Below are 17,980 nucleotides of genomic sequence, written 5' to 3'. Positions count from 1 at the left end.
CACATCGTCTCATTGGTTTGATTAGATTAGATTAGATTACTTACAGTGTAGAAACAGGCCCTTCGGCCCAACAAGTCCACACCGACCCGCCGAAGCGCAACCCACCCATGCCCCTACATTTACCCCTTACCCAACACTACGGGCAATTTAGCATGGCCAATTCACCTGACCCGCACATCTTTGGACTGTGGGAGGAAACTGGAGCACCCGGATGAAACCCACGCAGACACGGGGAGAACGTGCAAACTCCACACAGTCAGTCGCCTGAGGTGGGAATTGAACCCAGGTCCCTGGCGCTGTGAGGCAGCAGTGCTAACCACTGTGCCACCGTGCCGCCCTAAATGGCGGCACGGTGTTGGCGAAAACAATAAGTTCAAACTTGATTTTGTTTTAGTATCCTGAGGCATGATTTAAACGGGTTAAATTTGAATTGTTGTCAAAACAACAACCAACTCCTGTTTCTATTTCACAGCCAAAGGTTACATATTCTCAAATTTCCAGAACATGCTGAGATGACTAGTTAGACATATGGCAGGTGCTTGTAAGCTCTCAGTGCAAAACAGCATTCACCCCCTTAAAGGTACAGGATATGCCTTCAACTTCATAACAATCTTGCCTGGACTGAAGAGAGTCAACAATGAAGAGAGATTTTACAAACAGAGGATGTTTTCCCAAGAATAGAGATTGAGCGGAGATATGATTGGCATGTACAAAGTTCTATGGGACAAAGATAGAGTCAATAGGAAGACACATTTCCCCTTGATAGAGGGAATAATGACCAGGAGGCATAGATTTAAGGAAAGGGACAAAAGAATTTAGATCTATGTGCAATCCTGGTCTCTTCCCTATCAGAAAGATGTTGTGAAACTTGAAAGGGTTCAGAAAAGATTTACAAGGATGCTGCCATGGTTGGAGGATTTGAGCTATAAGGAGAGGCTGAACCAGCTGGGACTGTTTTCCCTGGAGTGTCGGAGGCTGAGGGGTGACCTTATAGAGGTTTATGAAATTATGAGGGTCTTTGGTAGGATAAATAGACAAAGTTTCTTCCCTGGGGTGGGGGAGTCCAGAACTAGAGGGCATAGGTTTAGGATGAGAGGGGAAAGATATAAAAGAGACCTAATGGGCAACTTTTTCATGCAGAGGGTGGTAAATGTATGGCGTGAGCTGCCAGAGGTAGTGGTAGAGGCTAGTACAATTGCAACATTTAAGAGGCCTCTGGATGGGTATATGAATAGGAAGGGTTTGGAGGGATATGGGCCGGGTGCTGGCAGGTGGGACTTGATTGGGTTGGGATATTTGGTCGGCATGGGCGGGTTGGACCGTGCTGTACATCTAATACTCTACAGGAGTTTAGAGATTAAAGAGAGATTATTAAGGTTGTCATCTCAGGATTACTTCCAGTGCCACGTGTCATTAAGTATGGGAATAGGAAGATGAATCACGTGGCTAAAAAGATGAGTAGGAGGGAGGGATTTAGACTTTTGGATCTGTGGGATAGTTTCTGGAATAAGTGGCACCTGTACAAGCTGTACAGTTTGTAGCTGAACTGGAATGGGTCCAGTGTCCTGGCTCAGAGGTTTGCTCACGCTGCTGGGGAGCTTTTAAACTAATTGAGCAGGAGGGTGGGGGAAAGAGCAGACATGTGGGCGGCATGGTGGCACAGTGGTTAGCACTGCTGCCTCACAGCGCCTGAGACCCAGGTTCAATTCCCGATTCAGGCAACTGACTGTGTGGAGTTTGCACGTTCTCCTCGTGTCTGCGTGGGTTTCCTCCGGGTGCTCCGGTTTCCTCCCACAGATTTGCGGGTCAGGTGAATTGGCCATGCTAAATTGCCTGTAGTGTTAGGTAAGGGGTAAATGTAGGGGTATGGGTGGGTTGCGCTTCGGCGGGTCGGTGTGGACTTGTTGGGCCGAAGGGCCTGTTTCCACACTGTAAGTAATCTAATCTAATCTAAACATAAAGTCAGGTTCAAATCCAATCCAATATAGAAGGAATGTTAGAACAGGTCAGCAGGTGGAGAAGACATTCGTATGACTAGGCGCATGTGTGAAAGTAAAATGTTATCTATTTTAATGCAAAGAGTAAGGTAAGGCAGATGGACAGTGTTGATCAGCATATGGGAATATGATATTGCTGAGTCATTGAGACATAGTTGACAGAAGGACAGGACACGCAGTTCAGGGTGTTGACACTTCTAGTAGATAACAGGAAGCTTGAGAACATGCGAAATAGGAGCAGGAATAGACCATCTGAACCCTTGAGCCTGCTCCACCATTCCATAACATTGTGGCGATCTTTTTGTGGACTCAGCTCCTCTTATCCACCCACTCATCCTTAATTCCTTTATTATTCAAAAATTATCTATCTTTGCCTTAGGAACATTCAACGAATTAGCCTCACCTGGGCAGGGAATTTCATAGATTCCCAGCTCTTTGGATGAAGAAGTTCCTCCTCAACTCAGACCTAAATCTGCTACCCTTTAATTTGAGGCTATGTCCCCTAATTCTAGGGGTAGTTGGGACACTGCATTATCGACAAAGGAAATTGCAGTAAGGAGGGAGATTGTGTGAGAAGAGTCTTCCAATATAGCCATTTGGGTAGAGCTTCCAAATTAAAAAGGTGATTACTTCACTGGGAATATATGACAGACCTCCTAACAGTCAGAGGGAGATAGAGGAGCAAGTATCTAGGCAAATCACAAAGATGTGAGTGAAAATAGGTTGATGTTGTAGGGGACTTCAACTTTGTTAACATTAATTGAGATTGCCTTAGTTTGAAAGGGTTAGATTGGGTAAAATCTTTAAAGTGCATCCAAGGCAGCTTTTATGCCAGTATGCAGGTAGTCCTGCCAGACATGAGGCAGTATAGACCAAATCCTAAAGAATGAATCTGGTCAAATGGTTCATGCGTCAGTAGGCAAGCGTTTTTGGGAATAGTGATCATCATGCTCAGGTTCAAAGTCCTTTTCGAAAGCAATAAGAATCATGCAGAAGTTAAGTGTCACAGAATCCCTACAGTGTGGAAACACACCATTTGGCCCAACAAGTCCACACTGACTCTCCAAAGAGCATCCCACACAGACTCTCACCCCTACCCTATCCCTGTAACCCTGCATTTCCCAAAGCGAATCCACCTAATCTACATATCCCTGGATACTATGGCAATTTAGCATAGCCAATCCACCTAATTTGCACATCTTTGGACTGTGGGAGGAAACTGGCACAGCCGGTGGAAACCATACAGACACAGGCAACTGTAAGTATGGAGTTTGCACGTTCGCCCTAAGGCTGGAGTTGAACCTGGATCCCTGGCACTGTGAGCCGGAAGCGCTAACCTCTGAGCCACTTTGCTGTCCTAAAGTTAATCAATAAAGTTATTGGGCCAGTCCACATTTGACATGCGAGAGTTGTTTAAATGCCTACTGATCAGTGGCCTGTTCCACTAAGGAGGAAAAACAAAGATGACAAGGTATGGGATTCTTGGATAGCGAGGAAGGTTTTGAATTTAATCAAAAAGAAAAAGGAAGCGTATATAAGGTTTAGAAATCTCAGATTGGACAGGAGCCATGATGACTATAAACAAAGTCGGAAAGAATGCAAGTAGGTAAGGAAGGGCCATGAAATGTCCTTGGTGAGTCTGGTTAAAGAGAATCTCAAGGCATTTTAAAAATTAAAACAAGAGGGTGAAGGCGGGACCACTAAAGACGAAGGATATGAACAAGATCCTAAATGAGTACTTTGCATTGGGTATTCACCCAGGAGACAGACATGGAGGATAATGAAATTAGTGTGGGACTTGCTAGTATGCTAGAGCATTTTGAGGTCAAGAAAGAATTGATGTTATGTCTCTTGAAGAACATTAAGGTGAGTAAGTTCCCAGGACCTGATTGTATCTGCCCCAACTTATTGAGAGAGGCAAGGGAGGAGATTGCTGGTGCCTTGACCAAGATCTTTGTTTCCTGTTTAGCCACTGGCGAGATCCCTGAAGACTGGCAAGTTGTTAATGTTGTTCCTCTGTTCAAGAAGGGAACTGTAGACCAGTGAATCTCACATTGGTGATTGGGAAGCCATTGGAGAGAATTCCTAGGCATAGGATTCACGTGCATTTGGAAAAACGTGGCCGAATGAGGGACAGTCAGCATGTGGAGCAGGTCATGTCTTATTTGATTGATTTATTTGCTGTATTAGGTGATCAATGACTGCTCTACTCTTAATGTTGTCTACAGGAAGTTTTGACAAGATCCCTCCTGGTAGGCTTATCGAGAAGATTAAGATGTCTGGGATCCATGCTCATTTGGCCATTTGGATTGCAAATTGGCTTATCCATAAAAGATAGAGTCGTAGTGGAAGGGTGTTTTCCTAGCTGGAGGTCTGTTTCGCAGGGATTTGTAGATTAGATTAGATTAGACTTACAGCGTGGAAACAGGCCCTTCGGCCCAACAAGTCCACACCGACCCGCCGAAGCGCAACCCACCCATACCCCTACATTTACCCCTTACCTAACACTATGGGCAATTTAGCATGGCCAATTCACCTGACCCGCACATCTTTGTGACTGTGGGAGGAAACCGGAGCACCCGGAGGAAACCCACGCAGACACGGGGAGAACGTGCAAACTCCACACAGTCAGTCGCCTGAGTCGGGAATTGAACCCGGGTCTCAGGCGCTGTGAGGCAGCAGTGCTAACCACTGTGCCACCGTGTACTGGGACCTCTGCTGTTGTGATGTATAAAAATGACTTGGATGAAAATGTAGATGGGTGGGTTAGTAAGTGTGCAAATGGCACAAAGCTCAGGGGAGTTGTGGATAGTGTAAAAGCTTGTCAAAGGATACAGAGGGACATAGACCAATTGCGATATGGGCAGACAAATGGCAGACGGAGATTAATTTTATAGAATAGAATCCCTATAGTGTGGAAACAGGCCATTTGGCCCAGCAAGTCCACGCCAACTCTCTAAAGAGCATCCACCCAGACTCACTCCCCTACTCCTATCCCTGCAGCACCCACCTAATAATCAACCCAACAACCACATCCCCAAACAGTATGGGCAATTTAGCATGACCAATCCACCTAACCTGCACATCTTTTGACTGTGGGAGGAAACCCATGCAGACACTGGGGGAATGTGCAAACTCCACACAGCCAGTCACCTGAGGCTGGAATTGAACCCTGTGCTGTGAGGTAGCACTGTACAGCCTCAATGTGGGCATGTGAGAGGTGCTGCAGTTTGGGACATCAAATGTTAAGGGAAAGTATATGGCTAATAGCAGGACCCTTAACAGCACTGATGTACAGGGGGGTCTTGGGTACTAGTCCATGTTTCCATGAAAGTGGCCAAGCAAGGAGATAGGGTGGTAAAGAGGATATTTGGCATATTTGCCTTTTATTGGTTGCGGCAATGAGTACAAGAGTAAGGAAGCGATGTTGCAGGATTATAAAAGTTTGTGAGGGTGGCACTGACAGTACTGCATTCAAATTCTGGTCACCACAGTACAAGGAGGATGTGGAGGCTTTGGAGAGGATGCAGAAGAGGTTTACCAGGATGCTGCCTGTTAGGAGAGTCTGGACAAACTAGCGTTGTCATCTTTAGAACGGCGGAGGTTGAGGGAGACCTGACAGAAGTTTATACAATTATGAGGTTGTTGACAATCAGAATTGTTTTCCCGGAGTTGGAATGTCTAATACTAGAATTCATCCATTTAAGGTGAGAGGGAGAAAGTTCAAAGGAGATGTGAGGAGCAGCTGTTTTATGCAGGGATTGGTAGGCGCCTGGAACACGCTGTCAGGGGTGATGGTAGAGGCAGATACGACAGGGGCTTTTAAGGGGTGTTTAGATAAACTCATGAATATGCAAGAAGTAGAGTTAAATGGACCAAGGGCAGGCAGAAGGGATTAGTTTTACTTGGCATCATGTTCGGCACAGCATCGTGGGCCGAAGGGCCTGTTCCTGTGCTGCATTGTTCTCTGTCCTAAATTAGGTAGGCAAAGAGGGACTATGGAATATCTTTGACAGATAGGATCAAGGAAAACCCCCAGACCTTTAATAGATCCCACTCTTTTCCTAGTAATCTTTTTATTCTTATTACAATTATTAGAGACCAAAGGGACAACCTGTGCTAGAGCCTGAGGACATGGGTAGGGTCTTAAATGAACGTACTAACAAAGGCAAAAAACATTGTAGCTGGAGATTATAGTTGGGGTGGTGAGATTCTGTAATTTAAGATTAATAAGGAGGAGCTATTTGATGATTTTGCAGATATAAAGTTGTGTAAATTCCCAAGGCCCGAGAAATCCCAGGCTGATATGGGAGGAAAGTCGATTGCTGGGATCCCGGTGGAAGTACTTAAAACTTTGGCCACAGATGAAGTGTCAGATGACTGGCGATTAGCTAAAGTTCCTTTGTTCAAGAAAGACAGCAGGGTATGGCAGGTAATTACAGACCAGTTAGTCTGATGTCAATAGTAGGGAAGTTAATAGAAAAATCTGAAGAATGCTTTGAAAAGTAAAGATTGATCTGGGATAGTCAGGATGGATTTGTTACAGGGAGATCCTGTCTGACATAATACAATAAAGTTCAATATTAAGTTGGAAAAGGATAAAATTCAGTCATAGATTAGGATCCCAGACTGGAAAACAGCAGATTTTCAGGGTCTAAAAGTTTAACTGGAGTACATTAATTGAAGGTGCATTTTAGTGGATAAAGCAATATATGAGAAATGGGCGAATTTCAATATAGAGGTGAAAAGCATGAAAATAACTATCGAGTATCCAAAGCTAGAATACCCTGGGTGACTAAGAATATTGATGAGAGAATAAAGGAAAAGAGGGTATGTAATGTATAGGAAAAAGTGAGGACTGCAGATGCTGGAGATCAGAGCTGAAAATGTGTTGCTGGAAAAGCGCAGCAGGTCAGGCAGCATCCAAAAAGCAGGAGAATCGACATTTTGGGCATGAGCCCTTCTTCAGGAAGTAGGGTTGATTGGAGAGAACGGATTATAAATGTTTCCTGAACCGGTACCCAAGTTTGCGCTCAGTCTGTCCGGTGTAGAGGAGACCACATCGGGAGCAAAGTATACAATAAATAAACTGCACACCCCAGGTAAAACTCTACAAGGATTTGAGTGAGTCCCTCTCTCACTGCACACCCCAGGTCCGCTACAATGATTTCAGTATGTTATGTATACCAGAGTAAAAATAGCAATTAAAACCAGGCGAGTAGCTCAGATGCAGGAGCGAGGGCCAGACCAGAATAATGAAGGCTAAGAGGAGGCATGAGGAAATGATGACAGGCTGGACTAAAATAAATAGTAAAATGTTCGTCAAGCATATTAATAGTTAAAGACTACTTAAAGGGTGGGGCCCACACAGCCCGCATCACCTCCCATCCAAGGCCCCAAGGAATCATTCCAAGTCCGGCAGAGATTTACGTGCATTTTCTCTAACCTGATTTATTGTATCCTTTGCTCCCGATGTGGTTTCCTCTACACTGGAGAGACTGAGCACAAACTTGGGAACCGGTTCAGGAAACATTTATAATCTGTTCGCTCCAATCAACCCTACTTCTTGGTTGTCAGCAATTTCAACTCCCCCTCCCATTCCTGTAGGACATGTTCATCTTGAGCATCCATTACCATCAAAATAAAGCCAAATCTTGAGAGCTTACAACCATACAGCGTTAAAACCAGCTTCCAAATCTCTGCGTACCCCCCTGGCTCCCCATCTCATCCCAGGTCCAGCCCTCCCTCTGCACCCTGCCGCCTTAACCTGACACAACCTGTCCATCTTCCTTCCATTGGGGGTGGCACGGTTGGTTATTGGTTAGTACTGCTGCCTCACAACGCCAGGGACCCAAGTTCGATTCCAGCTTTGGGCGACTGCTTGTGTGGGGTTTGCACATTCTCCCTGTGTCTTCGTGGGTTTCCTCCCACAGTCCAAAGATGTGCGGGTCAGGTGAATTGGCCATGCTAAATTGTCCATAGTGTTAGGTGCATTCGTCAGAGGGAAATGGGTCTGGAGGGTTACTTTTTGGAGGGTCAGTGTGGATTGTTAGGCCGAAGGGCCTGTTTCCACGCTGTAGGGGAATCTAATCTAGTCTTCTCACCTATCTGCTCCACCCTTCCCATTGATCAATCACAGCCCCCTCCTGCCTGAGCCACCTATCAGCATCCAATCCACCTTTCCCCAGCCCTACCCCCTCCCTCTATTTAATTCTCAGCCCTGTTCCCCTCCCCCAGTCCTGACGAAAGGTTCCGACCTGAAATGTCAACTCCCATTCTCCTCTGATGCTGCTTGACCTGCTGTCCTTTTTCTAGCTCCACTCTTTATCCACACTGACTCTCCAACATCTGCAGTCCTCACTGTCCCCATAAGGAGCAAACAGGGTAAGCTGCTCACTGAAGCAAAGAATAAAGTTGAGGTACTAAATGAATGTTTTGCTTCTGTCTTTACCAAATTACAGGGTGATGACGGTAGCGTTGTTGAAAATCCGAATGTTAAGTAACTGGGTGGTACAGTGATAGGTAAAGAAGAGGTGTTTAAAAGGCTGGCAGCACTCCAGGTGGAGAAGTCACCGGATTAGATGAATCCTAGATTGTGGAGAAAAGTAAGGGAGCAAATCAGACGGTTGACAGAAATTTTCCAGGCCTCTCTGGACATAGCATTAGTCCCAGGGAACTGAAGGATTGTAAATATGATATCATTGTTTAAGAAAATGGCAAAGTATAGCCCAGGAAAATAAGTTCATGCCAGATAGTCAACATGGCTTTGTTAAGGGCAGGTCTTGTCTTACAAATTTAATTAATTCTCTGATAAGGTCACACAAGCAGTGGATGAAGGTGAACATTTTATGTTTGGACATTCAGAAGGCACTTGATAGAGTGTCACATAGCAGGTTGGTTAACAATTTAGAAATGTTTGGGATTGATGGGTCCTTGGCAGCATGTATCAGAAGTTGGCTAAAAGGTAGGGAAGAGAAGGTAGGTATAGATGAGCATTTTGCAGATTGGAGATGAGTTGAAAATGGTATTCTCCAGGGTTTGGTGTTGGGACCCTTCCTTTTCTGATTTCTATAGATGATTCCTGGGCTATACTTTGCCATTTTCTTAAACAATGATATCATATTTACAATCCTTCAGTTCCCTGGGACTAATGCTATGTCCAGAGAGGCCTGGAAAATTTCTGTCAACCGTCTGATTTGCTCCCTTACTTTTCTCCACAATCTAGGATTCATCTAATCCGGTGACTTCTCCACCTGGAGTGCTGCCAGCCTTTTAAACACCTCTTCTTTACCTATCACTGTACCACACAGGCGACTGACTGTGTGGAGTTTGCACATTCTCCCCGTGTCTGCGTGGGTTTCCTCCGGGTGCTCCGGTTTCCTCCCACAGTCACAAAGATGTGCGGGTCAGGTGAATTGGCCATGCTAAATTGCCCGTAGTGTTAGGTAAGGGGTAAATGTAAGGGTATGGGTGGGTTGCGCTTCGGCGGGTCGGTGTGGACTTGTTGGGCCGAAGGGCCTGTTTCCACACTGTAAGTCTAATCTAAAAAAATTTGGAGATGGGTGTTGTGGACAAAATCTCTAATTTTGCAAATACTAAGCCAGGGAGAATTGTGAATTGAGGATGATATTAGGTTAAAAATCTCACAACGCTAGGTTACGGTCCAACAGGTTTAATTGGAAGCACTAGCTTTCTGAGCGCTGCTCCTTTTTCAGGTGGTTGTGGAGTACACAATTGTAAGACACAGAGTTTATAGCCTGGTGTTGTGTGATTTTTAACTTTGTACACCCCAGTCCAACATTGGCATCTCCAGAAGATGGCATTGAGTGACTTCAAAGGGACATTGGCAAGTTGAACAAATGGGCATGCTCCTGGCAGATGAATTTCAGTGTAATGCAATATGAGGTAATGCATTTTGGCAGAAGAAACCAGGAGAGACAATACAGGGCTTAATGGTACAATTTTGAGGAGAGTACAGAAGCAGAGTATCCTTGGGTTTCATGTGCATGTTTTTCTGAAGGTGGCCAGCCAAGTTGAAACAATTGGTAAGAAGGCTTTATAGGATCCTTGGGTTTATAAGTGGAGCCACAGAGCATAAAAAAAAACAAGGTAGTGAGACTACTCTTTTATGCAAATCATTGGTCAAGCCACATTTGGAATGGGTTGTCTTCAGTCCTGGGCACAGTTTTTTTAAGGAAAGGTGTTAAAGCTGTGGAGAGAGTTCAAAGGAGATTTACTAGAATGGTGCCAAGAATGAGGGATTTTAGATACAAGGGAAGGATGGGGATTTCCAAGGATCCAGAACCTCAACCTGAGCTACAAATCTCAAAACTCACTAATACAAGGAAAGATTAGAGAAATGGGGGCTTATTCTCTTCGGAGCAGAGAAAATTAAAGGATGAGGTGTTCAAAATTACAACAGTTTTGACAGGGTAAAGAAGGATATTCTGTTTCCAGTAGTTGATGTGATCTTTAGTCACTGGTACAACTTCAAGGTTGTCAGCAAGTGAGTTTGGAATGGCCATGAGCAGAAACTTCTTTATTCAGAGAGTTGTTAAGTTTTGGAGAGGGTGGTGGAGACACATTCCATAGGAGCTTTCAAATACATATATTTGAAAGTGATGAAGTTAAAGTGCTATAGAGATAGGGCCGGAGAGTGGAACTAGCTGGGCAGCTATTTCGTGAACTGGGTACAGACATGTGTCAAATGGTCGCCTCTCGTATTGTAAAATTCTATGGTTCTACCTGAACGTTTTTGAAAAGATGACTAAATATGTTGATGAGGGTAGTGCAGCTGGTGTACTTTACGTGGACTTCAGTAAGGCCTTTAACAAGGTCCATATGATCCCATGAGATCAAAGGCAAGATGGCAAACCAGTTCAAAAATCGGCTTGCATGTTCGGAGACAAAGAGTGATGGTGGGTGTTTCTTGTGATTGGAAGCCTGTGACAGTGGTGTACCAAAGGGATTGGTGTGGGAGGTCTCAGATATTGATCAGCTGGTAAATTTGGCAGAGCAATGGCAGATGAATTTAATCTTGAGAAGTGTGGGGTGATGGTGGTACAATAGCTCCATGGTTAACGCTGCTACCTCTCCACACCAGGGACCTTGGTTTTATTCCGGTCTTGGATGTGAAGTGTCTGTCAATGTGGAGATTGCACGTTCTCCTAATATCTGCGTAAGTTTCCTCCGGGTGTCCTGGTTTCCTCCCACAGTCCATAGATGTGCAGGTTAGTTTTGACAGGGTAAAAAAGGATATTCTGTTTCCAGTAGTTGATGTGATCATGCTGTGGTATCTAGGGATATATAGGATAGGTAGAAATGGGTTATGGAGATAGAGTGGGGGCTGGGTCTGGGTGGGATGCTCTTTGAAGGTTTGGTGCAGACTTGATGGGTCGAATGGCCTTTTGCCTCACTGAAGGGATTCTTCACTTCTATGATCAATTTTTGGAGCTTTAACAAGGGAGAGATACACATAATGCATGGCAAGTCCCTAAGGAGTACTGAGGAACAAAGGGACCTATGTATACAAGTCCATTGATCCCTGAAGGTGTCAGCAAAGGTAGACAGGATGGTGAAGAAGGCGTAGGGGATGCTTGCCGCCTTTAGCCAGGGTATAGAATGTAGGAGCATGGAAAGTCTTGTTGCAATCTTATAAACCATTGGTTAGGCCACAGATGGACGACTGTGTGCAGTTCTGGTTACTACAATATTGGAAGGACGTGATTGTGCTGGAGAGAATGCAGAGGAGATTCACCAGAGTGTTTCCTGAGATGGAAAGTCTGTTTTATAGAGACATTGGATATGCTGGGATTTGTTTTCAGTGGATCAGAGGATACTGAGGGGTGATCTGATTGAAGTACACATAATTGAGAGCCTGGGTGAAATATGGATCAAGGCTGTCTGAATGGATGGTGGAGACAAGTTGTCTGGATGAGCAGATGTAATACCACGGAATAGTAGCTTATGGACAATGTGCAGATAAATGGGATTAGTGTAGTTTTAGATGGTTGTTCTTGAACGGCACAAATGCAAATGTCGAAGGGCCTTTTCAAGTGCTATTGATTTCTATGACTGTAAGTTCTGCAAATGCTGGTTGATCAGTGTTCAGAGTGGTGTGTGTCTGCTCTTTGCTCCTGCCTGATCAGCTCATAGGATGATGTGTGTGTATGTGCTGTGTAACCCTATCTGGTAGTATCCAGAATGATATGGTTCTCCTCTCTTCCACAGAATCAGATGGCTTGCGATCCGTCTGTTGTTGACATGTTCCTCACAGGTATGGAGTTCCAATTGCCTGACCCTTCTCTTGTTGTGGAATTGGGCTCTACTGTTCAGCTGCCAGCGAGTGAAACCAGCTTATTTTGATAGGGCTTTGTATCTGACTTTTCCACCTTTCCTTAAGTGCACAGACTGACCAAATGGAGCTTAATATAGATAAGTGTGAGGTGTTGCATTTTGGAAAGTCAAAGCAAGGTAGGAGTTTCATGGTGAATAGTAGGGCCTTAAGTGGAACAGAGGGACCTTGGAGTTCAGGTGCATGGTTGTTTGAAAGTGGAATCATAGGTAGACAGGACAGTGAAGAAGGCTTCTGGCGCACTGGCCTTCATCCGTCAGGGCATTCAGTGTAGAAGTTAACAAGTTAAGTTGCAGTTTTATAGAATGTTGGTGAGGCTGTACATAGGGTATTGTGTTTAGTTTTGGTCACCTTGCTATCGGAAGGATTCAACTGGAAAAGAGTGCAGAAAAAAATTTACAAGGATGTTGCCAGGACTCAAGGGTCAGTTTTAGGGAGAGGCTGGACAAGGTAGGAACATTTTCATTAGAGCATAGGAGACTGAAGGGGGAGTCTTATGGAAATGTATAAGATCATGAGAGACATGGATAGAGTGAATACACTCAGTTTTTTCCCAGGGTTGGGGAATTGAGGACTAGAGGGCATCAGTTTAAGGTTAGAGGGGAAAGAATAGAAGGGAACCTGAGGGGCAATGCTTTTACACAGAGGGTGGTATGCGCTGCTGGCAGAAGTGGTTGAGACGTGTACATTAACAACATTTCAAAGGCATTTGGACAAATACATGGATATGAAAGGTTTAGAAGGATATGGGCTAAGTTCAAGGAAACTGAGTTCGCGTGGATGGACATTTTGGCCGAGGTGGACCTTTGGGCTGAAGGGGCTGTCTCCAGGCTGTAGGACTCTATGATCGAGCTGTTAATTTATGATGTGTTTTAATTCCACAGTTCTGTAGTCTCTTGTCAGCTTGTCTTTGCTGTATTCTGTGGACCACTATTGTGCTGTCTAACGAATACGGAATGGTGTCTTCACCAAATCCAGAGTTTCTGATTTTACCAGCGTTGAGCGAATTCCATTAGCCTGTTGGTGTTGGCTTCTCCCTCTCTCAAAAAGTAGGCTTACAGTAGGTTTGATTTGTACGTATTGTAGGTCTCTCCAGATTCTGTAGAAGTTGGACAGTGTAAGATTGGGCAGCGAAGCGTGAATGTTTTCCATTGCAAAATGTGATTTGTTCTCACTGTTGAACAAGGTCATGTCACAAAAGATTAATAGTTCTCACTGCAGTACAAGACCAAGTTGATGAAGGGTTAATGTTATTTTTCCTGTTTCCAGGCACCTCATTCACAGAATGGTTCACCAAGTTTGTTCACAATGTAATTTCAGGGCGGTATCCTATCATCCGAGACCAGATATTCCGGTCAGTGTGCTTATACGTTTCTTTTCTGGCTGTGCATGTGAGTTGTATGTTTACACCTTGTTCACTGTACTTTGTGTTGTGCACACATATATCTTGTGTGTAAGGCTACAGTGCATAAACATTCTGGGTATGCACATTTATCTGTGTCTGTCTCATATGCTGCACTTTATTTGCGTACACACATCGGGTGCCTTGTACACTGTGTTTGGAGTGTGTGTGTGCACTACATTGGATGGGAGTGCTTGTACGTTGCATTTGGAAGTCTGTGTGGATCTGAGGGAGTATGTCTCTATGCATATACAAGCACGTATGGCAGGTTGTATGTGTCTTATTCTGATAATGTCTCTCTGAATCAGATTTGTTCTGGTGGAAGAGGAGACCACTCAGCCCACTGTGTCTGCACCTAAATAATTCAATTAATGCTACTCCCCAGCCTTCTCATAACCCTGCACGTTATTCCATTTCAGATCCTAATTCAGTTTGCTCTGAATTATTTAAATGATTGTGTGCAGACAGTATGTAGTAATTTATGTATGCCTACCATGTGTATGCGGCCTTTGTGTTCCCACCAGATGTATATGGTCCTGTTCCAGTTTGATCAGGTTTCTTGCTGGCTACTCTCCTGTATGCCAATTCATTCTCTGTTGACGTGATTCTCTCTTTCCCAGGTACATTCATGACGAAAGTTGGGTGGCTCGAACTGGGGATATTATTATATCTGTAGCCACCTCCTTCCTCCCAGAATTGAGCTCAGTGCACCCACCACATTATTTCTTCTCATACAGAATCAGGTATGTATGCTGACCTTTCTTCTTCAACCCTATCAGCTGTGTCTGGGCCAGATTAGAGACTTCAGAACAACTTAAAAGTTGTGGAATTAGACTGAATCTGTTGTACAAATGGTTATCATATTGGTTTAAATTCCTAATGGAAATGCACCCCTTTTTAATTCATTCTTAAGATGTGGACCAGGTGTGGCTGGGCAAACATTTATTGCCCTTCCCTAACTGTCATGTGAGGATAGTGTTTCCTCCTTGATCTACTGCAGTACTTGAGGTCTGTGCTGTCAGACATTAACTATCCAGGATTTTCATTTAGTGACAGTGAAGGAATGGCCAATATGCAGGTCATTCTTCCATAACGTGCGCTTTGTTGATGTGAATTCACTGGAATGTGTTTGAGGAATTGGGCGCACTGTTTCTCAAGCGCAAACTTTGAAAACATATTGGCGATTACATCGGAAACACATTTAAGTGTTGTTTCTAAAGCACGATTTTTCTATAATGTGGAGTTGTATAAGAACACAACCTTATAGAGGAACTACCTGTCATTCCAAAGTCAGGAGCAGAACTTGTTGTTCTCACGTATGTGCGGCCCATATTTATAGATAGTCGTGGTTGAGAGTTTGGAAGGTGTTGTCTAAGGATCTTTGGTGAATTTCTGTAGGATCTTTTGGATAGCATACACGTCTGCTATTGAGTGTTGGTGGGGAAGGGCATGAATGTTGAAGATGGTGGATGTGGTGCCAGGCAAACAGGCATGAATGGTGCACTTGTTAGAAATGCACTTTCAGGCAACTGGGGATTATTCTGTCACAATCTTGCCTTGTAGATTAGTGGCGGGCTTTGGGGAGTCAGGAGGTGAGGTAATGCTGCAGTAATCTTAGAATCTGACCTGCTGTTGTAGCCACAGTATTTATATGGCAATTCTGGTTCAGTTTCTAGTCAATGGTAACTGCCAGCATCTTAATTGTGGGGCATTCAGTAATGATAACACCAGTGAATGTCAGAAGTAGATGGTTAGATTCTCTCTTATTGGAGATGGTTATTGCCTGGTTCTGCTGTGGTTTCAATGTTATTTGCCACATGTCAGCCTAAGCCTGGATATTGTCTAGATCCTACTGCATTTGAACATGGACTGCTTCAGTGGCTGAGGATTCATGAATGGTACTGAATATTGTACAGCCATTGGTAAACATCCCCACTTGTAATGGAGGGAAGGTAATTTATGAAGCAGCTGAAGATGGTTGGGCTAGGGCACCACCTTGAGGAACTCCTGCAAAGATGTCTTGTAGCTGACAGTAGGAGGGGTCTGAGATGGATTGGCACTTCTGCAAAGAATGATTTGAATGTTTCAGCCTTATCTTTTGCACTGATGTGTTGAATTCTTCTATCATTGAGGATGGGATATTTGTGAAATCTCCTCCTCCAGTGAGTTGTATAATAGTGTACTACTGATTCACAACTGGATGTGGCAGGACTCCAGCTTGGATCTGAGAAATAAAAAGGGGAAGGTCATTTTGATAGCATTGTACTATAGGGCCCCAAATAGTCAGTGGAGATTGAGGAACAAATATGTAAGCAGATTGCAGATAACTGCAAGAATAGTAAAGGATGTTAACTTTCCAAACAATGACTGGGACTGTCATGGTGTTAAGTGCTTGGATGGAGATAAATTTGTGTGTTCAGGACGAATCCTCATGCAGTTTGTGGATGGCTCTATCAGAGAAGGAGCAAAACTTGACCTCCTCTTGGGAAATAAGGAGGGGCAAGTGTTAGAAGTGTTAGTGGGGCTTCAGTTCGGGAAGAGTGGCCGTAATTCCATTATTTTAAAAATAGCTATGGAAAAGGGTAGGTTTGATCCACAGGTTAAGATTCTAGACTGGGACAAGGCCAGTTTTGATGGTCTTAGGCAGGAACTTTCAAATGTTGTTTGGGGGAGACTGTTGGCAGGCAAAGGGATGTCTGGCAAGTGGGAGACTTGCAAAAGTGAGTTAATGAGAGTTCAGGGCCAACATATCCTTGTTAGAATGGAGAGTAAGGGAACCCTAAATAACTAGAGGTATTGAAGCTCTGGTCAAGATAAAGAAGGAAGCAGATGACATGTATAGGGAGTTGGAAGCAAGCAAATTGCTTGAGTAGTATAGAGGGTGTCAGTGTACAACTAAGAGCAGTCGGGGGGGGCTATAAGATGGCTTTAGCAGACAGGATATAGGAGAATCCCGAAGAGATTCTCCAGGTACGTGAATGCATAAGAGTAACTAGGGAGACAGTAGGGCCTCTTAAAGATCAACAAGGCTGTCTGAGTGTGGAGTCGCAAGAGATGGGTAAGATCCTAAATGAATAATTTGTGCCAGTATTTAGTGTTGAGAAACTTGGGGAAATATAGTGATGTGTTGAAGAGAGTCCACATAGAAGAGGAGGCGCTGGCAGTCTTAAAACACATTAAGGTAGGTAAATCCCCAGGACCTGATGAAGTGCATCTAGGACTTTGTGGGAGGCTAGAGAGGAAATTGCAGGGCCTCTAGCGGAGACATTTGTATCAATGGCAGCCACTGGTGAAGTGCAGGAAGATTGGAAGTTGGCTGATATTGTGTCGGTATTTAAGAAAGGTTGTTGGGAAATGTCTGGGAACTACACACTGATGAGCCTAACATATGGGGTGGGTTAGTTGTTAGAGGGGAATCTACAGGCATCTGGAGAGGTTCATTTGGGGATAGTCAACGTGACTTTGCATGTGGGAAATCATGTCTCATGGATTTGAGGTTTTTTGAAGGGGTGACCAAGAAAGTAGATGAGGCCAATGTGATAGATGTCGACTATGTGAACTTTAACGAGGCCTTTGATGAGTTACCACATGGTAAGGTGTTGAGTAAGGTTAAATCTCATAGGATTCAGGAAGAGCTAACCAAATGGATACAAAATTGGAAACAGTGAGGATTGCAGATGCTAGAAGTCAGAGTCAATAGATGTGAGGCTGGAAAAGCACAACAGATCAGACAAATCTGAGGAGCTGCAAAGCCAACATTCTGGAACGAAACCCTTTGTCAGGACGGGAGAAGGGAGCCCAGAAGTAAATGGAGTGAAGGGGTTGGGGCTATGGAGAGGGTAGGTGGGATGGTGATAGTTGGATCCAGGTAGGAATGCAGGTGACACTACCCATGCCCTCTACCTGTTCCAAAACTTTCAATTCCCCAGCCCCCAACACCTCAACTTCACCACAGACGTACAAGCCCTTTACACCTGTATCCCCGACACGGAGAGCCTAAAAGCTCTCCACTACTTCCTCTCTCGTAGGCCCAAGCAGACCCTCCACTGACACACTCATTTGCTTGGCAGAATTGGTCCTCTTCCTCAACAATTTTTCGTTTGACTCCTCGCACTTCCTGCAAACCAAAGTAGTGGTTGTGGGCACCCAACATGGGCCTGTCTCTTTGTAGGATTTGTGGAACTGTCCCTCTTCTACAAGCACACCGGCCCCAGACCTCATCTCTTT

General features: G+C 44.4%; 1 protein-coding gene across 1 annotated transcript in view; it reads left to right on the top strand.

Moving 5' to 3' along the window:
* The window catches only part of fbxo3 (F-box protein 3), a 53,268-nt gene that overhangs the window by 18,811 nt on the left and 16,477 nt on the right, over window positions 1–17,980 (top strand). Inside the window, exons 6-8 of the mRNA XM_060838677.1 lie at window positions 12,228–12,273; window positions 13,621–13,705; window positions 14,374–14,496. Coding sequence (XP_060694660.1) covers window positions 12,228–12,273; window positions 13,621–13,705; window positions 14,374–14,496 — 254 coding nt within the window. The remainder of the gene's footprint in view (window positions 1–12,227; window positions 12,274–13,620; window positions 13,706–14,373; window positions 14,497–17,980) is intronic.

Source organism: Hemiscyllium ocellatum, chromosome 18, assembly GCF_020745735.1.
Source record: "Hemiscyllium ocellatum isolate sHemOce1 chromosome 18, sHemOce1.pat.X.cur, whole genome shotgun sequence".
NCBI lineage: Eukaryota > Metazoa > Chordata > Chondrichthyes > Orectolobiformes > Hemiscylliidae > Hemiscyllium > Hemiscyllium ocellatum.
Note: the sequence above shows the minus strand (reverse complement) of the source record. Positions and strands in the feature narration are given on the sequence as shown.